The sequence below is a fragment of the Aulonocara stuartgranti genome (assembly GCF_965226115.1).
Source record: "Aulonocara stuartgranti genome assembly, chromosome: 8".
Classification (NCBI taxonomy): domain Eukaryota; kingdom Metazoa; phylum Chordata; class Actinopteri; order Cichliformes; family Cichlidae; genus Aulonocara; species Aulonocara stuartgranti.
The window spans coordinates 20,597,279-20,621,207 of record NC_138959.1 but is presented as its reverse complement, the minus strand read 5'-3'; the positions used below and the strand labels follow the sequence as shown (position 1 = coordinate 20,621,207).

The 23,929-nt window shown below is 39.8% G+C and overlaps 1 protein-coding gene across 1 annotated transcript in view; it reads right to left on the bottom strand.

Annotated features, from left to right (window-relative positions):
• trrap (transformation/transcription domain-associated protein) overlaps positions 1 to 20,098 on the bottom strand; it is a 90,641-nt gene extending 70,543 nt beyond the window's left edge. Inside the window, exons 1-29 of the mRNA XM_082543626.1 lie at positions 20,036 to 20,098; positions 19,292 to 19,463; positions 18,186 to 18,235; positions 17,469 to 17,579; positions 16,447 to 16,551; positions 16,110 to 16,193; positions 14,861 to 14,917; positions 14,552 to 14,677; positions 13,911 to 13,988; positions 13,529 to 13,617; positions 12,897 to 12,993; positions 12,093 to 12,231; positions 11,266 to 11,344; positions 10,433 to 10,667; positions 9,994 to 10,330; positions 9,689 to 9,786; positions 9,397 to 9,591; positions 9,100 to 9,291; positions 8,824 to 8,989; positions 8,484 to 8,740; positions 8,098 to 8,298; positions 6,586 to 6,737; positions 3,795 to 3,994; positions 3,319 to 3,536; positions 2,815 to 3,012; positions 2,321 to 2,581; positions 1,920 to 2,081; positions 1,580 to 1,676; positions 1,249 to 1,370 (exon numbers count right to left, since the gene is read on the bottom strand). Of these exons, the coding sequence (XP_082399752.1) occupies positions 1,249 to 1,370; positions 1,580 to 1,676; positions 1,920 to 2,081; positions 2,321 to 2,581; positions 2,815 to 3,012; positions 3,319 to 3,536; positions 3,795 to 3,994; positions 6,586 to 6,737; positions 8,098 to 8,298; positions 8,484 to 8,740; positions 8,824 to 8,989; positions 9,100 to 9,291; positions 9,397 to 9,591; positions 9,689 to 9,786; positions 9,994 to 10,330; positions 10,433 to 10,667; positions 11,266 to 11,344; positions 12,093 to 12,231; positions 12,897 to 12,993; positions 13,529 to 13,617; positions 13,911 to 13,988; positions 14,552 to 14,677; positions 14,861 to 14,917; positions 16,110 to 16,193; positions 16,447 to 16,551; positions 17,469 to 17,579; positions 18,186 to 18,235; positions 19,292 to 19,391 (4,206 nt within the window). The 5' untranslated portion in view covers positions 19,392 to 19,463; positions 20,036 to 20,098. The remainder of the gene's footprint in view (positions 1 to 1,248; positions 1,371 to 1,579; positions 1,677 to 1,919; positions 2,082 to 2,320; positions 2,582 to 2,814; positions 3,013 to 3,318; positions 3,537 to 3,794; positions 3,995 to 6,585; positions 6,738 to 8,097; positions 8,299 to 8,483; positions 8,741 to 8,823; positions 8,990 to 9,099; positions 9,292 to 9,396; positions 9,592 to 9,688; positions 9,787 to 9,993; positions 10,331 to 10,432; positions 10,668 to 11,265; positions 11,345 to 12,092; positions 12,232 to 12,896; positions 12,994 to 13,528; positions 13,618 to 13,910; positions 13,989 to 14,551; positions 14,678 to 14,860; positions 14,918 to 16,109; positions 16,194 to 16,446; positions 16,552 to 17,468; positions 17,580 to 18,185; positions 18,236 to 19,291; positions 19,464 to 20,035) is intronic.
• Positions 20,099 to 23,929: the final 3,831 nt, after the last annotated feature.

Here is a 23,929-nt window from a genome sequence, read left to right as displayed (position 1 = left end):
TCACCTCTATATTTTTCCCCCTAATCATGAGACTTTTCAGGTTTTCTAGCCCCGTGAACTGGTCACTACCCCTTGTGTCTCCATTAAAGTAATAAGGCCACTCAAATGACAGCATGTTGAGCTGTAAACGAGCACACATGCCAACCAAACACTGATGACGCACACCCACACACCCTCACACACACGGGAGGGAATGATGCATGGCAGCCACATTCATTTTCCTCTCAGCGTTGAGAACAAACACTCCATCCTGTATCGATCTGGCCATGGCAACGCTCATTAGTGCTAGCAGGGCAGAGATGAAAGAAGGGAGAGAACAGAAAATGGCAAGGAAAAAAAAATATCACAGGATAGTGAAAAGGAGTGATGGTGGCAGAAAAAATAAATAAATAAAATAATAAGGACACATAAATTGATAGGAGAGGGGACAAAGAGCTTGGAGTAAATAGATAGAGGCTAAGATGGCATGGATACTTTAATGAAGTATCCAGAGCTGGTTCAGGGACAGTGTGATAAAGCTGACGGAGGTCCACATAAAGATGGAAGTGGGTGCGGAAATGATATGAGGAGAGAATTAACAAAGACCTTACAAATAAAAAACTATGTGTAAAGCAAGAAATGAGAAGAATGGAAAACAAGATAATATACAAACAGAAAAATAAAGAGGTGAAAGAGGAAAAAGTGACACAGTAGAAGGCCATTTCAAAGGTGCAGAAAACCTGACTCTGAAATCAAATAAACGATTGTGACTACATTTAATTATCAGTTCGTGGGTAGATCACCTCATAGTTTAACCAAACAGATTAATGCATATTTTAAAAGGTTACGGCGTCAAGTCTAAGCTCTGTTGTGGCTCCAAGGTAACTGCAGTTAAATTAGGTGCTGTAACACAGATACAAGCTTTCTCAGTAATCGATAAAGTCTTGAAATTAATTCCAAACAATTCAAAAACAAAGCAGTCGCCAGGATAAAGAGCTCTAAATAGAAGAAGTTAAATAAAGACGGTCTCACAAGCAGAAAAACACAACTAAAAGTAGGAGACATTTAGCCTTGCTGAAAATTTGCACCACATTGTGATACTGTAAATTAACAACATGAACCTGGCATCATGATTTCTAACAGCAATATTGAGAACATAAAAAGTTATTCATCTCTTAGAAAAGCATTTTTTTTATATATCTAAAACTACTACAAAAAAGGAAATTTAATTGAGGTGAAAAAATTAACATGAAATGATGTAACACTGACCTTCCTCATGCATCCCTCACCCGCCTCCTGTAGCTCATTGTTGGTGGAGTTGAGGGCTTTGAACAAGGCAGCAATGATCTTCTCTCTGGACTGTGGCAAGTAGTTACAGGCTGCCAGGGCATCTAATGAGGATAAAGAATATTAATGACACTCTACACTTGCATGAATAGACTATAATAATAGTCTTAAGATGTGGTCTACAGTACTGATTTAGACAGGGATTTTAAGAAGGTTTAAATCTGACACGCACACTCACACATGCACACGAACACAAAAGAAGAGTAACCATCCCTGGTACACTAACAAACAATGCAGAATGGGGCCTACTTACTGAGGGCTGCTATACGGAGGGGAACCAAAGAGGGAAGGCTCTTGTAACAGGGCAGCTTCATCAAAGCAGCATCCTCTGCCTCACATAGGTTCAACAGCTGGATAGTGGAAAAAGCATAAATATGACATAAAGAGCAGAGGTGAACAGGTCAGTGATCCATTAAATTAGATCAAGCTTATATGCACCGTGTAAAAGGATAAATACTTAAAACAGATGAGCCAAAGCCAAGCAGCAAGTTTGAACCCACAATATTGTTTCTTTCAAGGTTAAAGTCCTAACAGTTGCATTACTGTGCAGTTCACAATTAAGAAAGTCAAAATGCTCTATGCTAATGACTCACCTCTGTGTAGAAGACCTTGTGTTCCATGACATTAAGGTCCATTGTAAAGAGGCGGGGCTGCAGAGTAGTGCAGAAAGTGTTACCCTCCATCAGGCCGATTTGGGCATTGGCAGGCTGGTGACGCAGCAGGTGTTTCTTGGGAGGAACCATATCTTGCAAAACCTAAAGAAAAGACAAACCCATGAAAAAGGCCCTTGTGTTGTCATTACATTTATATTTCAACACTCATCTTTAGATAGAGATAAAAAATTGGCCATGTGTACACCTGCTGCTGACAGAAAGTAATACTGCAGCTTTTTATTGGAGGTCCTTCTATTCATGAATGCATTGCATTTAAGAAGCAACAGCAGCAAAGTATTAATCCGAATTTAAGGTTTAGAGAAAACTGTTAAGACTTTTACCTCTTTGTGTGGTTCCATGATCACAGTAACACTCTTGCCAGTGACCTGGGCTAGCACCTGCAGGGAGTGCATTGCCTGCTTTCTAACAGTCGAGTTGGGGGAGGTGACCTCTCGGACCAAGTCATGGGTGACCATGTGAAAAGACTTGTCCTGTGCAGCTAGCAACTCCTCTGTCTTTTCTTCATCTTTTAGTGGAGTGGCACAGCGCACCAGCAACTGCTCCAGGGTGGTCTTCGCCATGGCTACTGCTCCATTTGACACCTGTGGATAAAAAAATAAATTAAAAAATTAAAAAATTAAAAAAAAAAAAACAGGGGAAAAAAGAAAAATCAGTAACTTAATAAATACAAATGCCTGAACAGGAAGAAAAAAAGACATGACAAGTTATACAGTATACAGGGCTTACAAAAAAGCACAACCAGGTAAATCTTTGCAACCACAGTTATTTAATAAATAAAATAAATGCATAACAAGTTGTAATCAATTGCTCTCACCTCTCCTGTAAGGTCCATCATGACAAACAGCAGTGCTTTGAGAAAGGTGAGCTGGTTTTGTAGCACCCAAATCAGAGGCAGTCTCTCCATAAGGAACTTGATTGACACAACACCACCAAGCTTGGCATACCAAGCTTGTTCATAGCAGCAGGCACACAGACGCTCCACTATGTAGGAGAAGAGGGGCAGCTGGCATGCCTGGGGATGTAGAAGCCAGGGTAATTAAGGGCGATTCCCATTTAAAAACTATACACGTAACACAGAGTCATTATTGCAAGATGCTAAAAAATGAATTGAATTTGATCAGAGGCTAGTTGGATATAGAGTTCAAATTTCAATATGAAAATGAGAGTAATCAATTTGGCAGAGTATTCATTTTTACGAGGATGACAGAATGAAGTCTTAGCTGGGTTAGTTTACCACAAATTTGCAGAAAAACAATTCATGCTTTTGTTAGACTGCTAAATAAGTGAACCATATAATGCCCTCCTCTTAGTAACGTACCCTCTCCTTAGACCCAAGGATGATGCTGGCCACGTCAAAGATTACGGCCAGGGCGACTTCCCCGATCTTACACAGCTCCTTCTCCTCGTAGGCCATGCAGATAGCTATGGCGTCAATCAGAACAAGTGGATCCATGCCCTGTGAGCCATTCTCCTCGCTGTGGAACATAGCTGTGCTTGGCTGGCTGCCCAGCTGGTAGCACGGCAGCAGGAAAGGGCCTGGGTTGAAAGAGTAGGACAAGAGGAAAGGATCATGTTTCATGTCAAACATAAGAATGCTACAACTTTACGATAAAGTATGTGTAGATTTTAAACGTCAATTACAAGCATATGTATCACAGGAAACCGGAAATGAACTAATTTATTTGAACAGCCGAGAATAAAATGTTGATCACAGGGCAAAAGTGAACACTGTTAAATATTAGATCTATATTATCTACTATTAAATCTATAGTACAAAGATTACCAGTCCCTTACCACACTGCTGAGCCACAGCAACCATAGTATAATGGCGAATCAGGCTGGCTACGAAGGGCAGCGCACTGGGCCTCAGGTCTTTTATCACAGCAGACATGAATGCTCCAGTCAGGGCCTGTTCAAAAGTTCGGCGGGCAGGTGTGTCTTGTGCCTTATAGCGGTGAGAAATGATGACACTGGGGATCCACTTCTCAGTAAAGCTAATGAAGGAGAAAACCAAACAATGAATGGGATGTCTACAGATTAAAAAGGATGACATATTGTGGCAGTGGCATGCAAATTTTTTCAAAAAGCCCAAAAGCAATGTAATATGCATTCACACAACATTTAAATGTATATATCAATATCTATTGCCTGTTCTTAAATTTTCTGTCTCCTTTCTGTTCCTTCTGAATTCTTTTTGTCCCTGTTGGTATTTTTGTTATTTAATGCAGCTGAAGGCAACTGAGCCATGATGTGATTGAGCGGCTGCTTTCTCCATGCTTGAGCTTGTGTTTTATAATGCCACATGCCAGGGGCAGACCTGATGGATCGTCTCATTTTATTATTGCCATTTAAAAAAACTGCTCTTTGGAGAACGAGGGAGAAGGAGCGTATGATGCTGTGGGAGGGAAGAGGGGTGAGAAAATGGCAGCGGGCATGGTCTACAGAATGTCAGATCAATTGCCCTTCACTCATTCTGGGGCATGCCACAGTATCACTGCTTCGTTCTTCCAATTTGGCATTTCATGAATTGCAGTGGGGGAGGGGGGGGGGGGGAGGGGGGTCTCCCATTCTTCTATAGGGCTTTGGAGCGTGATGTCACGGGGGTGGGCGTGGAAAGGATTTTGGCCCGATCCGCCATTTTGGGGGTCTAAGTAAGGAGCGAAAGCATAGCCATGGTTCGTACTTGCTGTGTGGTCGGCTGCAATGTTCGATCTTACGACCGGCACGGGAATAAGTTTCGATTGTCTTTTTATGCTTTCCCAACCTGGAAGCAACATGAAGGAGCTCATGTATCGGATATTACCAAACGAAGGCGTCTAGCCTGGATAGAAGCCGTGAGACGAGCTGATATCAAGTTCTGTTACGTCTCCAGATATATCAGCTGGTGTGCTCAAGACATTTTCATTCCGGTAAGTTCTAAATATGTTCACATCACACTTTATAGCTGAATAATATCATCGTTGGTGGTCTCGGAAGTTATAGAAATTGCGATCAAACATAGAATGGAGTGACTTGATTGGTTGATGTAAAGACAATAAATGAAATGAGACAGGAAGGACACAAATTGGCGTTAATAATTTACCCGATTATCAATGTGTTAATTTGCATGTACTTTACAATTATGGGCATATAATATGATAACGATATTTTAGCAGTTCAATGATAAATGTGTAACATTAATTATGGTGGGGGGTGGAAAATGGCTATTTCACTCGATGCACTCCAGCTGACTTACTTTGACGACGTACTCAGAGTTTGGCGGCTTGAAAATAGCCAAATCTTGCGCCCAGCCATTTGTAAATTGGATGTGCGCCTCCAGTGACTTGTAATTACGAAACTGGTTCGCTGTGTAAGCGCATACTCCACAAACAAGATACGTGAAGATATCGGGGTAGGACAGTGGCGGTAAGTCGTCTGGGTCTTTACTCCACTGCCGTATTTCATATGGGTCCAGATTTGCGATGCACTCTATTTTTTTTCCAAGTACCGCTGCTTCGCCTCTGGACGCAATCGGTCTCTATACCGTCCGTTTTCTTTTGAGCTGCTTTTAAGCATGTTTCTTGTCGTCGTTGTTCCAACACAGTGTGTTTGTTTTGATTCGTAGACCCCGAAAATGGAGCTGCGCTCCCACAATGCATTGCGGCGTGACGTCAACTCCAAAGCCCTATACTTAGATTGAACAAACACTAAGGCAAAGAGAGATGTTTGAATGATGATGAAGGGAGGGGGAGAAAAAGAGAGAAAATCTTTCAAGTGAGAGAAAAGACAATGCAAATCGAGACGACTGAAGAGGCGATGGCACAGCCCCCGTGATCGTAACTGACACACTTCATTACCCCCATGTGCACAAAGACGTATTTGTGGGCATATGTGTGTTAGTGCATAATGACAGGAGAGTATAAGGGGCATGGTGTAGAATAAACAGACAGGGGAAAGTCAATTAGCCCCTGCCCGGGGATCAATGATGGTAATGTGACTAACCCACCCGACAACAACCTTCTTTCCTGTTTGTCTGTTCATATATGGGTTTCCGCCTTGAAGCAGAGCCTGCCAGAGGGTGTGTCTGCAAATGTGTAATTAGCAATGCCTGCCCTTGAGAGGGAATTGATGAAGCAGTGTGGGGTGAAGACATCAAGGAGGAAAGAGAAAGTGGGACATGTCAGCAGGTAGCAAGACAGTTGGAGGCGGTGGAGGTAATGTACATAAAAACCTCGTGTGAGTGGGAGAGGGCAGACAGGAAAGGTGAAGTAGATGGCAAGGTCAACTTGTGCCAAGTGAAGGTAGAAAAAGGTAGGTGATTAATCAGAGTCTGGCTGTGTATGTACTCGAAAGTGTAATTTTATCACTTAAGTGGAAAACCAGTGTAGCAGATACAGCACCGTTTGTCAACTCATTTATTCTAGATAAAACTAAGTGAATGTAAACACTTCCTTAGGTAGTGTCAATGATTTTTCTTTGGTATAAACTCCAACACATCTATAATAGAGCAAATAATTTATTACATCAGGAATGGTACCCAGGTGCCATGTGGCAACAATATTAAAGTGTATGCTCCAGTCAAATCAAAGCAAGAATGTTTACTCACTTGGGATGAGACAGAAGCTGGTAGAGCGAGTGCTTGTTGTCATCCAGACTTGTCATGGCCACCAGGAAACACTTAATGACCTCCCAGGCCTGTCGTCTGTAGTATGGCTCAGTGTTGGCACTCTTCAGGCAATCTAGGGCTGTCTCAATCGCCTTAGAGGAAATGCAGCAAATGTTACTTCAAAATCTTCAACATTTTCATTCAGAAACTGCAGATTTCTCCGACTCACAATTCCAATATCCTTAAAATTATTAAAATGGGAATTAAATTGCATATGCTACATATGTGATTAATTGGGAGAAGTAACACAGAGCACCATCTGGTTGAGCAAAGGTCATTATCATTTCTACATTATGGGCTGTCAAGCCACGGCAGCCAGGCACTTAAAGGGAGAAAATGAACTAATTAATGCCACTCAGAACAGGGAAGAGAACATGAGGAGGAATACAACAACTGAGAGAGCACGAGAGGAAATGAAGGCACAAGCAAAACCGAACTGTCGACCTGTCAGTGGATTACTATAACCAGATGTGTTAGTCAGGACTGGGCCTCTAACAAATCCTTTAGTAATTAGATATAACATTTAAAAGTAAGATGTGTTAGAGAAGATTTCTCAGCTGATATGGTAAAAGACAGTTGGACAAGAGCTAAAGAAGACAAATAAAAGCTAGAAAATACAAATATATTAAATTCAGTTACAATGTGCCATTTCTACCTGTTGTACCACAGCAAGTTATGCATACTTGTATTTTTTTTTTTTTTATCTCAGTCCATATAACAGCACCTTCAGTTGCCCTTCCCTAATGTGGCAGCAAACCGCATGGCTGCATCTCAAGCCTGCCAGAGATTTATGCCTTTAGCCATAACATGTGGCTGTGCAGCATGTGACAGTCTGTGTGGGTTTCTGTCGGCTGCCTGCGCCCATGATGATGATGGCAAACACGCAGACTGATAGCCAAAAAGAAGGAGCAGCCATTAGTGAGAGTAAATAATGCCGTCATGGTGGCCCACACTAGATTGATGATTACTGACTGGGGATGAGGAGGAGAAACAAGAGATGAATTTAATTACCTGGAGGACACACACATCTCCTCACTCACTTTCTCTTTCACACACACAAAACTGTGACAAAGACATATTGCTCCCAGTGGAGAACAATAATGAGGAATATCAAACTCTTTTACGTTTAATTCTTTCCTTCTAAAAGTAAATCAAAAAAGGGAAAAGGGGAAGAAAGAGTCCAACTGGTATAAGAAAGTGCTATAAAGTGAAATACTCCCAAATCTTTTCTCTCTGGCAAAAAGCTAAACAACACTGAGGATAGCATAAGGCCTTTTCCTGGCTCAAAATCGACCTGTGCCGGGGTAATTACGCACATAAAAATATGACATATTTTAACGCAAAATCTATGCATTTTCTTCACATTACAGTTATTGGGGTTAATGTTTTCTGCTCTTTAGAAATATCTACAAAGAAAAGAAAAGGGCACAAAAAGACCTGATCATATTTTACCTTCTCCATGGGTAGCTGTATGGATGCTTTGCAGTCAGTGAATTCAGCCTTGATGCTGGGCCCCTGGACCTCAGTCACTACATAATGTAGTCTCTGAGACTCCTTGAGCATCTTCCTGTTGCTGCCTCCAAACTTTCCCAACACCCGATACGCTACATGGGAGATGCTTTCTGCTGGATTACGGAGAGTACGCCACAAAGCCTAGAGCAAAGAGTAGGAAGGGAATAAACTATAAGTTTAAGAAAAAACACACCAGGTACATTGAGGGGGAACGTGGCTATATGGAAGCTTTTGAGTTATCCTTGTATATAATCAATAAAACATTTTCATTCTCTTCTATGAGAAGAGAAAAAACTGTAATCATTATCACAAAAACAACGCCCTACCTGCATGAGTTCAGCCCTGACAGGTTGGATGTGATCGTAAAGGAAGTCAGGTTGTAGGTTGTCCACACACAGCTCCAGGGTACGAAGGCCTTGGCTGACCAAAGTCTGAGAGCCGTTGAGTGCAGATACCAGTGGATCCATTAGCATGGGTAAATATGGCAACAAGGAGCTCAGACGCACTGGCACTGTCAGACAGAGCTCCACAAACAGGTCCTTCATGTGCTGCTTGTGAAGGCCACTCTGAAGCATGTTCAATCCTAATAGAAATGGAAATAGGTGCTTACAATATTTCATACATGAGTTGTCTGTAATTCAGAGTAATGCTGTGTGCGGTTTTTACCTTGTAGCAGGTTAGGCAGAAGGGGTAGAAACTCTTGGTACAGAAGGTCGTGGCTGCCTCCACCAATGGAACGGAAGAGAGCACGGAGAAGCAGGAAGTAGTTGTAGGGCTCCTTAGCTGATTGAGCCAGTTCCATGGAGCTGTTTACTATCTTGTGGAGGTGCGGCTGATGAAAAGGTAAAGTCTTATCAGTAAAACATGGCAATGGTACAGTGAAATAAGTGAAATAGTCTGCCACTACGCCCCCCAAAAAAACTAAAAGAAATATCCATTTACCTTGAGCATCTGCTCATTCTCAGCAGCAAACAGTGATACTGAGCCAAAAACAAGTTTAAAGAGCTTGAGGTAGAGGTTTGACAGCTCAACATTGGAGCCCATCTCTGGCAGTCTTTCAAGAAGATACTCTACTAGGATCGTGGCAAACAGAGCAGACGTTGAGATGTTGGCCAGGAACGAATTTGCCACGATCTAGAAAACAAAAGAGAACAAGAATTGGAATTTGAGCAAGTGATTAATCAAGACCAAAGACCTTATCCCATGTTATTTTCTCTTGATAGGGGAGACAAGACATACCTGCAGTGCGTAGTTCTTCGAGATCCTCTCCACCATGTAGGGAACGGTGGTCTGAAAAATCTCTTTAAATGTAAGAGGGTTCATCATGGTGAAGACCCCAGCAAAGTGCTCCAAAACTTCCTTCTCCTCCTTCATGCGTACAGTCTGGCAGTTAGCCACCCTGATGTATGTCTGCTGATTATTTGCCACCTGCACCTGGTCATGATACACATGAATTATACCACTACTCCATGATTGTCTGTTATGAGACACCATCACCCCTGCAGTACAGTCAGTTTTTATTAGGTTGTACCTGGTAGATGTCCAAAGCCTGCATGGCATATTTGACCAGCTTAATGTAGATCTGAGTCTCCTTAGGCTGGAGCTGCTTGTTAGGAATGAATTGAGCCTCTGGTAAGGGAGGGGGGGGGGGGGGGGGGGGGGGAATCACACATTTTGAGATGATAAAATCTTGAATTTCCTTATGAAATTATTGTTACGTGTGCATTTATACATTTTTCTAGATGCTTTTTAATCAGGCAAGAATAGTCGAGCATGTGGGATTTTATTAGATATCAATAGGTTTGCAATAAGTGCCACTTGTGTGTCCCCACTCACCTCCAGGTGCCTTGCAAGAGGTGATACCCCAAGTAATTGTCTTCACTCCACACACTAAGGTCTTGACCAAACTGCGGCAATCCGACACCTGAAAGGTCTGCTTGTCTTCCTTTTCACCACCTCGGTCAAAGGGCGTTGCAGGTGGTTGCGGTGTCACAGTAACAGGAGTTGGAGGAGCAGGTGGTGGAATGGCAGGGGTGGTGGATGGAGTGGGTGTGGCTGGCACCGCAGGTATCGCCCCTGGATCAACAACACCCATCTCTGACTGAGGTTTGCATTTCTTGAAGATGGACACAAGCTGGTACCGTGCAATGGTGTGAAATTTAAGTACAAACACCTGTTGATAAAGATAAGGAAAGAGGGAAAATTTTCAATATTTATCTAGCCATATGTCTATTGAAATAAATAAGACTTTTCAATTGAGCCTTGTGCAACCCACCTCCAGCATCCTCATCAGGATGTCTCGCCCATTTCCGTTCTCCTGCTCTGATTTCGAGCGGATACAATCCACCAGGTTGAGCAGCAGCTTGCAGGACATGGTCTGAATGTTACTGGGAAGTGACTCGTCATCAATGTTTTTAGCAAAGAGCTGCACAGCTAGAGATAAATCTGTCAGGGTCAAGTTCTGGCGCACATGATGCACCAGGTCTGCTAGTGTGCTGTAGGCCAAGGGTCTAGAAAATAAGACAGATATGTAACTGTGACATTTGGAGGTGAATCATAATTATATTTCATTACTAAATAGTGGTACAAACTGAACAGACTGGCTTAGTGAGGAAGCCGTATTTTCTAAAAGGCAGAGAAAAGCAATCAAAGAGGCTGAAAGAACAAAAGGATATGGAAAGTAGCTTTGGGATGAAGAGAGAAAGGGAGAGAGAAGACAAGCTAATGAGTGACAATGATAATCCTGCCAGATCTCATCCAGCTGCCGTGCTTCCTATGTATTACTAATGTGAAATGACAGGCATTTTGTTGATGAGGTGAGCTAGTTTGGCAACTGAGGCGGGTCAAGGAGGTTTTGCAATCCAACTAAAGGAGGATGTGCAAGCAGCCTGCACTCTGGAGACGAGGTTGTACATGACAACTTGACAGTGCCTTCTGTGCTGCAGTGTTTTCAGTCAGCTTCCTTGAGAATTTTGCAGTACTGAGAACTACCTGATTAATATGCTAGGACACTTAACATGCACCTGGCTGAGAAATCATCCATGAGAAAGAGGCTGTTCTGACACAGAGGAGTTCGAATGATCGTGACTACACATACAAAGAACTTACCTAAGCGTCTCCCGAGCAGTGTAGCCAGAACCGATGAGGATGGACTCATCAAAAAGTTTGTCCATACATGGGATAAACTCTGAAACACAATGAAGTAGATATTGTGAATTCAGAGCTGATAGTTGCACCTGAAACAGCAGCTGATGGGTGACAGAATTAAATAAAAGCAGTAAAAGAATATATTAAGAGGGTGTTACTGGAAATGCTTTTATTTGTGATTAATACACGAAAAAAAAACTACATGCCATTTGGTTTATTTAATATTATAAATTTAGCACTGTGCCTGACACTGCTTTGTCAGCAGGAGGTTAACAGCAAACACCTAACAGCGTTGGTAAATCTGTCACAGAAAATAAGCCAAAATCAGTAAAAGTGGTTTGACCTGCAGCAGAAGAAGTAACTTGCAGTAAAATGCAGAAAATCATCCAAAATGTGTCGTGCTATGTCAAGGCTTCACTGATGGATGGTTGTGCTTTCATTCCATTTCATCTACAGTCTCACTTTTAACCTCTCAGTCACCAATTCAAAATGAGGTTCTATAGCTACATTTTGACAGCTAATAAAAATTTTATTTTGGAAAGAGTGAAATGTGTAAGCTCAAGTATGCTTTGGAAAGGATCCAGGCTGCTGGTGTTTTTGACTAGAACAAACACATTAAGTAACACTTAGCATTAACGTTTTAGAAAAAGGCAAAACATGTCTAGTGCCAAAAAAAAAGAAAAAAAAAAGAAAAAAAGACTTTAAGACTGTAAAAAATATTTTCGAGACATCAAATCATTCTTTGTTAGGATGGATTACACAGAATGTGTTTGTGTCCATATACGTACGGCTACGCAGGTCAGTTGTGAGGATGTGCTTGGCTGCAATCAGCAGTTCTTTGCGGAGATGAGCGGTCTCAGAGGGGCAATTGGTCAGCAACTGCAGCATACCCTTTACCATCTGTTGAGAGTACTTTGCTACCAAGTCCTAATATGGTAGACAAACACATACAGTATGATTAATGATTAGGATTATTTTAAAATGGATTATTCTGAGGGCAGTCACACACCAAAAAACAAACAAAAACAAAACAAAAAAAGAAGGCAGTAATAATACAAAGAAAATCTTTTTCAAGCTCTTCCTTTGCAATGCGGAGACACACACACACACACACACACACACACACACACACGCACACACACACACACACACACACACACACACACACACACACACACACACACACATATAATTCCTGTAAGTGGGTTCTAATTTCTGTCAGTGTTTTTGAAATCAGTACAAGTTGTCTCAGAATGTTTACACACAGTGAATAAAGCAGGTGGTAAATTCAGAGAAGCTATTTGTGCTATTATTATTTATTATTATTATTATTTTGGTTCAAGAAACTAAAGCAAATGTAACTCAGTTTTAGCTTCGTTTTTCCATTGTCTTCCAATTACTAAACAGAAAATAGTACACCTTTTCCTGCCAATCACAACAGCTATGTGCAGAAACAAAATTCAAACACGTGCAAATGATTCACAACATCATGACACATACAAAGATGCATCTGAAATTACATTTATGTTACTTCACTCAGCAGGATCAAATGACACTGTTTTGCAGTGTCATTAACCATCAATAAGAAGTACCTGGTAGATTCGAATGATGTAGGCCAGGAATGACAGTGTCTTGATCTGGGCAGCAATGAAGTCTGCATACAGCTCCTTGTTATAAAGCTTGTGTTGTCTAAAAAAAAGAAACAAAAAAGTCATTTAGTCCCATCAAAACACTGATGACAGTGTTAATGATGATGTATGCCTGCAGTAATTACAGAGGTTAAAATCGTGGGAGTCAATTCTACAAGGGTGACTTATTTGCTTGCGTCATAGCAGAAACTGTTTCTCTGTATCTGCTAGAGACTGCTCAGGTATTTTGTGTTAAATTAATTCTGCTCCATTTCCCTTCTGTTCAGAATGCTTAACAAAACCCTCTCCCCACCCAGAAAGGTCTCGTATCTTACTAAAACAACAATTTTTTTAAAACAATTTTACCTTCCCCAAGTAGGTTTTAGCAAGCAAGCAAAGAGCCAAGCAACACTGTCAGCTAACTTGGCATTAGCAAAAAAAAAAAAAAGAAAGAAAAAAAAAAAGGAGGAAAATGAAATCAGTTCCTCAAACCCATTTCAAAGGCTGTAAATTGGAAATAAAAGTTATTACTCAAACTCGTATCTGAGATACACTCCCACGGCTCACATAGATGCTTTTAGCCGGATATACTTTACCTGGCCTGGGGAGACACTTGAAGCATGATGGTGTTCATGATGAGAGGCACAAATTCTGACACCACATTGTGAATGTTTAGTTTGTACAGCTGAGGAGACAGAGCAAACATACAACCTGAGTTACTACACAAAAAAACCCTCCAACATTTTGATATACACATTGTAATGTATATACCAAAAATACATTGCTGTTATTTAGTGTTTCCTTTGCATTTAGATTACAAGTTTTAAACATAATATATTATAAAATGTTTTATAAGCAAGAAAACGTCCCATTTTGAAGCAACCTTCATTCTTTTTTTCTCATTCTGGAACAACATTGCCTTATTTTCCTGTGTGAACAGATGTGTATATTACAAAAGTTCAAGAGTATTACACTCACTTGATACATCAGCACCACTATGATAGGCAGCTCTGCTAGCACCTTGAGAGACAAAGAACCCCGCGGGATGATGGTGTGCTTGAGGCAGAAAGAAAAGGACAAATGTGAGTCCTGAGTGACACAAAAGCTGGACATAAAAACTGTTTCCAGGAAATGCAATACTGCTGCATAAAGAGGAGGTAAATAGCTCAGTGGAGTAATAACAACTACTGTTTGCGTTCACATTTTCTGGATTTTTGGAGTTATGCTTCCACTGTCATTTTTGTCCAATGAAGACCAGAACTCATTTTAAGGAAAAGAGTTTATGAAATTTACATTTAATAATGGACAAAGTTTCCTAGCGAGACAAAAATTATATGCAGCATCAGATTAAACTGACAAAACTGTATGGCTTATAAATGTTCAGTTTACCCGGAGCAGAGAATTCATTACTCTAATAATGCTGAAAATATAAAACAGGTCGCTGCTTTAAAAATAAGAGCACAATGTATTATTTAATACATTTTATATCATGGTATTGTTGCAGTTGCTCTTATTGTATCAAAACAGTGCACTACTACCCTCCACTGGCTGCAGGCAGTACTGTAAAAAGTAGACAGTATTAAGTAGAAACAACAGCTAGAAAGGGGCGGTTAGCTCACTGTTCGTGTTTCACTATCTTCCCTCTCAGGTGCAGTCTTAACCAGCACTGATGTGATCATCCCCACCATTTCTGGTGAGGGAACTGTGTTCTCTGCTATCACCTGTGGATTCTCAAAATACCTCGCCTAGAAGAAAGTAGAAATAGAAGGAAATTACGACTTGATAAAGATACAGGTGGCAAGGAAGGCGAGCAGTGAGAGAAAACAATGGCAACTTAAAAGTGCTTTCACTAAAAACAGAGTCACATCAGAAACAACACTTTTACTATCACTATACCCAAAACCACCTGCTGAAAAGCCTTTACTTACAACAACTTTAGGAAGGTCTTTGTAAATCTGCTTCACAAAGTCCAAAAAGTGGTGAATCTGGGGAGAGAAGAATACAGTAAACATGTTGATCTAATACACACAAACTACTTAAATGTTCTATTTTTCATGAAAAGTTACACAAGTACTTCTGCCGCTGCTGTCTCTCATTCAAGTCTTGTTCTTCTAAACATGTTTAGTTTGCTAGTCATATTTTTATTGATCACTGTGTGTTTTAAGAGATAAAGTATTTACTGTATTTGTTAATTATGACTCATCACATCTAATGGCCATTTATAAAAAAAAGTGTCCTTCAAGAGATCATAATATTTCTTCATTAAGGACAGCATTTATGGTAAATGGCCTGCTTTACTTAGTCCCTAAGGACCCCAAAGCGTTTTACACTACATTCAGTCATTCACCCATTCATACACACATTCACACACAGGTGATGGCAAGCTTTATTGTAGCCACAGCTGCCCTGGGGCGCACTGACAGAGGCAAGGCTGCCAGACACTGGCGCCACCGGGCCCTCTGACTAGGGCTGCTCGGTTATGGCAAAAATGATAATCACGATTATTTTCACTGAAATTGAGATCTCGATTATTTGACGATATTTATTTAACAATAACAATGTATTGAATAATGGCTTTAAAGATTGTCAAAAAAATAATATAAAATAGTGTGCAAATACTGATAACAGTGCAAATGTTTGCAATATAAAAAATAAATGAAAAATGCAACTTAAAGAAGTCCAGACGCTTTTCTTTGCAAGCTCCTTTGACTACGATGACCTGGATGGCTGAGAACCTTCACAGACATGAAAAATGTAAACATCTATGTTTAGTGAACTTTGTTACACGGAGCAGCGTGAGAGTAAAGCACGAGGGAGGTGCTAATAATCGGCTCAGTCATTTTTAATGATCGTTGAAAGCCCAGATCGTAATTTAGATTAAAATTCGATTAATTGAGCAGCCCTACCGCTGACCACCACCGGGTGAAGTGTCTTGCCCAAGGACACAACGACCGAGACTGTTGGAGCCGGGGCTCGAACCGGCAACCTTCCGATTACAAGACGAACTGCCAACTCTTGAGCCACGATCATTATGACCAATGATCAGGGTTTTTTTTAACTGATTATTAGTTAACTAAGAATTCAGACTGAAGACACACATAATATCAGCATCATCACTTTCTCAACTGTCATTACAATGCCCAACAAACTTTAAACACAGAACACAAAGATGCTCACCTCCTGAGAGATTGGAGGCCGGAACTGTTTGTGTAGCTCAATAATGATGCGAAGGCATATCAGCACATTTTCCTCACTTTCAATCTAGAAAAACAAAAAAACAAACAAAGGGGGAAATATAAACATAAAAAGCAGCCACCTGACTTCATGTGTGCAATGCATAATTACATATATGATAAATTACTAATTCCTACTATTCACAGTGAGTGGTAAAAATCAAACATCAAGATGCAAAATATTTACAGTAAGAATATTGACAATATAATTTTAAAGCACCTGACAGGTATAAAACCATAAAAAAAAAATCACGATGTTGTAAGAAAACAGGGGTTCATACCTCCAGGAAGCGGAACATCACAGAGAGGATGTTCTTGGTGTGGGGACGAAGGTGCTCATTTGTTGGAATGCGATGGATGATTTCCAGCACTAGCTTTCGCAATTGCTTAAAAAATTAAAATAAAATGAAATAAATAACAGGTAATCACGTTTAAATTAAGAATTCAAACTTCATTACACTCATATCATTTCAATTCAATTCAGTTCAATTTTATTTATATAGCGTCAAATCACAACAGTTGCCTCAAGGTGCTTTATATTGTAAGGTAAATATCCTACAATAATACAACTTTGATTAAATCCAACAGTCACTAAATTCATTAGATGTGTTATAATGAATTTCATTGACTAATGTACCACAAACATTTAACAGCTCTGTAAGGGGGGGAAATCCATGCTAAACAGTAAGTTTGGGTAACTCAATCAATTCATGCAGCTTTCTCTGGTTCTGTTCATCCTTCTACACTGTTGTGCTGTCAGGTGATAAGCTTTGTTGATATTAGCTGTAGATTTTTCTGCACACTACTGAATATAACGGAAATAAGTTAAAGTAACTCAGTCACTCAATTTGTGCATTTTGCTGTTCATCCATGTAGATTGTTTTGGTGTGAATTGATTAGCTTTGGTGTTATCAGTTGTAGAGATGTCTGCATTTGAAAAACACTTGCCTTGTGGTGCTCTAAGCAAAACCTCATGACTCAATTACTGAAAAGTAGGCACAAGTCATCATCTTCAGGGTCACTGAAGGAGCGACTTTTTCTAATGTTTACATAGAACAACCAAAAGATCCAGCTAGCTAACAGTACAGCTCAGAGACCGCTATCCAATTGATGGGTCTAGTTCAGTTATCCATTGATTAACATTTCAGTAACCGTGTCCTGTTGATTTAATCAAGTGGTGCTTTATGTAGCAAAAAGATGTGATATTAGTTCTATTATAACAAAGAGAAACCAGACACCTTTACAACAGGTATGTTAAAGACTCACACCAATCTAGATAGATAACACATCTTTTTAAAGTTACCTGTGTTGGTTTTTCTTGAAGAAACTGCACCTCTCCATCCTGAAGAAATGTAAGGAAGCGAGGGATGATATGTTCTAAGAAGGTGGAGTACTGAGGTGAAGAGGTCACATTCTGAAATAGTCAAGTACAAAAAAAAAACAACAACTTTGTTACAAGTGTTTTCGTGTTTCTGCAGGCTTACATTAATACATTAGAAGTTCTCATCTGATAACCTAACATCCCATGGTAATGACCAATAGGGCTTCTGGTGTAGCCTGCATTACCAAGCTAATAGACAATATTACCTATACCAATACTTTACTTTATATTCCATCTGTGGGTCTTTGTTTACAGTACAAATATGAAGGCAAGTCAATTTTAAATAACAAAACTGTGTTATAGACAGTTATTTGGAGATTTCCTTTTTCAAAGTTTGTTTACCTACATGCATCCAAAACCAACTCAGATATAACTTCTCATTACTAATGGTGCCACAAATAGATTACAAGTATAAATCCAAAAGTTTCCTGTATCAAAGCATTTTCATCTCTGCAAATATTCTCAACATTTATAATACCAACATTTTTAAGGTTAGGATTCCAGTTACCACTCAAAATCTCACACAATTACATTTTAGTAAGATCCATAAAAACTACCAAAAATCCACCATAATCTATCTTTAGAGACAAAGAAAATGAATCTACTCCATCACAGATTGGAAACATTCATCAAACTCACCTCAAAGTTCTCGCTGACCTCCTGCATCATCTTCAGTTTAGTTTCATCAGCTGGAAGTTGAAGGACAAGAGTGTCACCATTAATCAAACTTGCTAATGATACAGTTCCAGGTGTCATTGTTATCTCCATGTGCTCAGCAGGGGCTCTCAGATCTTATCAGTTTTACTTTCAGCGTCCAGGCTAATCAAAAGGTACATCAAGAATCACACAGACACACACGCACACAGTCACAAGCACTCTCCCACACATACGTACCTTTGACTGGACTAAAGCATATCGCTCTCATCACATCGCTCATGCTAAGCACAGGGACCTCATCTGAGCAATTTTGGACACACCAAACAGGAGTAACGAGCTGCATCTAATAACTAATGTGCATAAGAAATGTGCCTTTCTCACATTAACTATTCCCTTGCCCATCAAAAAATATGTACATTTATTATTTCATATACTAATTGCAAAATTCTGGGTGGACCCTGAAGTTTAAAGTAACAATTTCGCCAACAGCCACTGCTACTGATATTTCAGGGTTTTGTTGTTAATGTCATCTATCTCGCTCTTTATAAACAAGGAATCAAGGAAATCTGCACCGTATAAGATAACTGAATCTTTTAAAGTTGCTCAGCTCCTCATCACATTACCTATGAACATTTAGCTTGTGCAAAATTGATTACCGTTAACTATTGTCATTGGCAAATGTCACTCCCTTTTTGATTAATGGCAAATATCAGTGAACAAGGCCAAAATCAACTGACATGTCCACAACACTTTTATAAAAAAAAAAAAAACTAATGCACACACATCTTCCTCCTAATAACCGTTAAATATGTATGCCAAGTATCCATACTTAAATTGGATAATGCCTCTAAATCCCAACAATTTATCTGTAACTGCTGGATTACTGTTGGATAAAACCTTTTAAACCCATAAGGGCACTTAAGTGTTTAGAGGCTTAAAAATACATGCAGCTATTCAAACAATAAATCTGCATTTTGAAACAGTAATCCTCACAAAAACAAATAGATATTTTCTAAAACTAAGTAATTTTTTCCAGATTTTTCAAACATCTGACACCAAAAAATACACAGCAAGGTTTATGAACTTACGTGTGTTCGCATCTGTTAGAGCTGCCACAAATTGCAGGTACTTCTTCATAAGTGTGGTCTGGTCCACCACAGTGGGACTGGGCGCGGGTACAAAGGCCATGGTGGCAGCACGGACAGACTGGGATGCAGTCTGCACAGGTCTACGCGATCACTTTGAGCTCATGTACACTACCTGCAAGAGGAGATAAATTACTTATCTTTGCATGCAAAAAAAAACAACAACAGAAGATGTATCTGATGAGCATTCAGGTAAAATTAGTTTTTAACAGGAAACCTGCTGCGTCCCACCAACAAACCGGTAACGTCCATAATAAATAACATGCCAATAAATGGGCGCAGAGTGATGACATCATTATGCATCAGCTAGCACAATTTCTGTGCACTCTAATAGCGTTTGAAAATTTAAATGAACAAACTTGGGGTTTCGGCATAAAACTGGAACCAATGTTTTGTTAAGACGCATTGCAATCTTAATGATTTACTCAATGAAACACAAATTTATACACATTTATTTTAGAGAACCAGCTGTCGAACGGCAATGCTAAGCTAGTTTCGTTAAAGAAAGAAAGCGCTCGCGCATCCCAGAACATTAAACTCCTTTAAGGAGACTATAAACAAGAGCCACAAAAAAATAAAGCACATTTGCTTCAACTAAAACCTACCCCAAAACACCAGTATCTAAGACTCCCCAAAACTGCTTATATTTATCCAAAGTTTGTAAGAGAGAGCGAATCTTTCACTTACCAAACGCCACAGACAGGAAACTGTCCCTCGCCTGTATGCGCCGTGCTCGCGCTCTCGTTTGCGCCCAACGATGTGTGATATCTCTCCGCGCAATGCATATTATAGCTTCTTTTTTAACAATGAAATATGGTATTATGATATCTGTTTAGCATTTATATGTGCATAATAGTGACAAATTCGTTATTAAGCTCTATAATAATGCATTTTTTAAATGAAAAGCTGTTATCCTAGTACCCGCGGAAGAATATACAGTGTAAAACAGTAGCTATAAGACCATCATTTTCGATGGTCTTCTGGCTCCTAGGCTTCTACAGTAGAGGAAGTAGTAGGCTAAGTAACATGGTTCCTGGAGGTAATAGGCTTCCCAGTGGGGCAGACGTTTCACCTTGAATAAATATAATATAAGTGGTCTTTGTGCAAACAATATATATTCAAATATAAGCAATCATTAATAGAGGACTTAAAATAGAAGTTTGTACTGATGACTTCGTTTTAAAAAATAGGCAATTTGAAGCTTTTTTTTTAGTTATATGGATACCTGCTTGCCATGCTATTCCACAATACTGATGGGACAATACAATACAATAAATAACTACTGTAATTAATAACAGGTCGTGAGTTTGCATTTTGGAAAGCCAACACACATGTAGATGCCTTTCAAATGTTAGTAAAATAATGTTTTAAGGGATGTGTTTACACGGAGTTGAACAGATTTTGCATCAGTAGCAGTGCTGGAGGACAGTAAACGTTGTCCAGGGGGATATTGCTCTACATAGCAAAAGATCAATAGATAATATTAATAACTAATCACTAGTGTATGCGGAATTGTATTTAATTGGCCATGGGATGGAGTGATATTTAATCTGAATTAAGTTTATTGACTAATTTGTTCCATGTCTTTGCGTTGCTTTAGTTAGTTATCGTGAGCTGTTTTAACCACAAGATGGCAGCCTACTGAAGCTGTTTCTGGAGTCTATCCGTGTTCTGAAATTACCAGTGCTCAAAGTAAAGTGAATGTGATGCCATCCAGGTCATTGCTGGGGGGGAATCCAGCAATGACCTGACACTGACATGAAAAATCAATCTGGCCCTTCAGTTGAACTCTCACCTGTTCACTGAAGCCTCAATAGAAATGCTCTCAATGGAAGACAGTCAAGCTCATTTGAATAATACAAACTCTGTTTTTGCCTGTATTCCCTTCACCTATTTCCCATTTTCCCAGCAAAATATATTTAAAAAACTAAAGATGCCCCCATACTTTGCCACCTTAAAAAGTTATACATTTTGCAATGAATGTTAACAGTGTTCATTGATCCTCTTGACTCTGTGAAGCGAGTCACAAGCTAAACAGTTATTCTATGAGATCAGAGCATGTAACCTTTTCATGATCATTTTTAAAACAGCCCCCGACTTTCATTTTGACCACATTAAGTTGCTGTCATGCACGCTTTTGTGGTTCACAAATGACAGTGTAGGGATAAGACTTGAGATTTCTTTCTTTTTTTCATAATGCTTGTTTTAATAGCTCTGGAAATAATGAAGTCTGGTTGAAAGATGATCATTATTTATCTTGCATAATCTATCAAGCATGTGTCCTACCCACAAGCTTTGCTAATGGGTTTTAATTCCCTCCTTCACAGCCCTCCTCCTCCTCCTCCTTCCATAGACTGGAGCCACTGGCACAAAGACTGCAGAATGAGATATCCCTCTCACTGAATGCCACATATGATGTAAGAGTTAATCTGACATATAATATGACTTTCTCATTCTCCTTTGCACTCTATGTTCCCTAAGTAATAATGATCTGCTAAAAGATGTTTGTCTCTGGCTTATTGCGCTGTCCTGTTTGTTTCATCAGTGTTTTTTTTTCTTTCTCTCCCTGATGGGGGCTTTATCCTGAGAGGGAAGAGTGGATGACACACTGGTTTCCAAAACCACTCATCTGTCCATTAGATATGTGTTTTTCTCAGTGCTCTGCAGCGACTGGTGATGCCCTTATGATGAAGCCGCATCGCCCCTGCATTATTTCTTCCATAGAAAGAAGTGCACTTTCCTTGAGACTGGTTCTGAATCATCAACAATACCCAAAAATCTATTCATGCATCTGAAGCGCCCGTGGACATTCACTCTTTTTTTTTTTTTTAAATCACTCCTGAGGTCTGTATGAATAAGACACATGTTCTCTGTGACACAGGCAAACACTCACAGCAGAATCTCCTCCACGGTGAATATGCTTGTTAATGAAAATCATAATTTTGTAACAGCACTGACGTCCCAAGTTTGTTGGCCATTGCCGGTAGGTGAGTTATGTCTTTATCCTATAGTAAACACAAAGTAGATAGTGAGAGTCAGCGTTAAAGCGTTTGTGTTTAATCAAGACGTGTGCACGAGCACAAGCAACTGAACCCCATGGGCAAACTAACAGCGTTGATGGTCAGTCCCTGCTGTCCATTACTGCTTAAATCATCAAACAGATTTGCAGTAATATTCTCTGAAGGTTTTGGGGCCATCGTCCTGCTGAGCTTTGCACTGACATGAACTAAAACTACGAAAGGTGCCAAGTATCAAACTTTAATTGCTTTAATAATATTAAACCAGTGAGTTCTAACTTTTATGGCCTATGAACCCTTATAAAAAGAAGCTGTGTCTGGACTGGTTGAAACCTCCATGACACAGTTCAAATGTCCGGGGTGTTAGATGTTTTATTGAAAAGAAAGAAGAGGATCAAGCCCAGTGATTTAAAAAATGTTCTAGACAAAAAACAGAACAATCCGGGTACCACACTTATTTTTTTCTCCACAGTTTTCACTTCCATGTTGATTTTTTGAACGTTAAGTTGCCTCTTGGTTGGAAACCTGACTATATCTAACCGTACTTATATACTGTATGTTGTAATGTTACCCCTAACTATACTAAAGCTTGCATGGCAATTAAAAATTGTTCCAACTAAAGTTCCAAGAGTGACAATAATTGTTGCTCTTAATGAGAATTTTTCACAAATCTGGCTGGAAGACAGCCACGGGTTCTCTGATTCATGTGCTTCCTAATGAGAGCGTGATGAGTCAGACGTGACAGCTTGCGATGCCTTCATTTTATTTAACATGAAAATAATTGTAAAATGTTTAGTCTTTTACCAACTCTGCATGTAATTATCTAAGTCTTTGATCATATCTTTGGAGAAAATCAAAATCTCCACAAGCTTCATTTCTGCTGTTTTAAATCCCAGAATTGAACAGTTTTTGCTCAGCACTGCTTCCATTTTATCATCCCCTAGTGTAAAACAGCTTTGATTGACTTTGTGGTTTGGATCATGGTTGGATGCCATCTTCAAAGCACAGTGGTAGGCCTTCCAGTCAGCACAACAGGCTTTATTGACCTTTTGCAACTAGGCAGGCAACTGTTGCTAATTGTTTACCACCACATCCTGTTTCTCCACCGTTGGCTTTATTGAAGAGACTCACCTGCATTGGGAATCATTTGTTATGTTTTTTCGCAGCTGCAATTCAGTCTCTAAATTGCCTTGAGGCCACGTGTGTTGGTGCAATGTTTGAAAAATTTATGCATCCAAACTCAAATCGATTCTTCTTCTTTTTAAATTTTTTTTTATTGATTTTATTGCAGGACTTCCATAAATGTGTTCTGAAGTTATTCTATTGTTTATTATCCATATACCTCAAATTCTACCACATACAGCGCACGCTCACACATATGTCTGGGGATGGGAACCGGGTAAAAAATAAAGCATGATAACGTGTTGGAAGGCATCCGTATGAAAATAACCACGCCTTCTAATCGACCACACCTTTCAATCCTATCAATTTCCGACAACGACTTCGAGTCTTAATCAGCTCAACAAATCACCATTTAAGCCTAGACTCGGTGACGTCAGCCTAC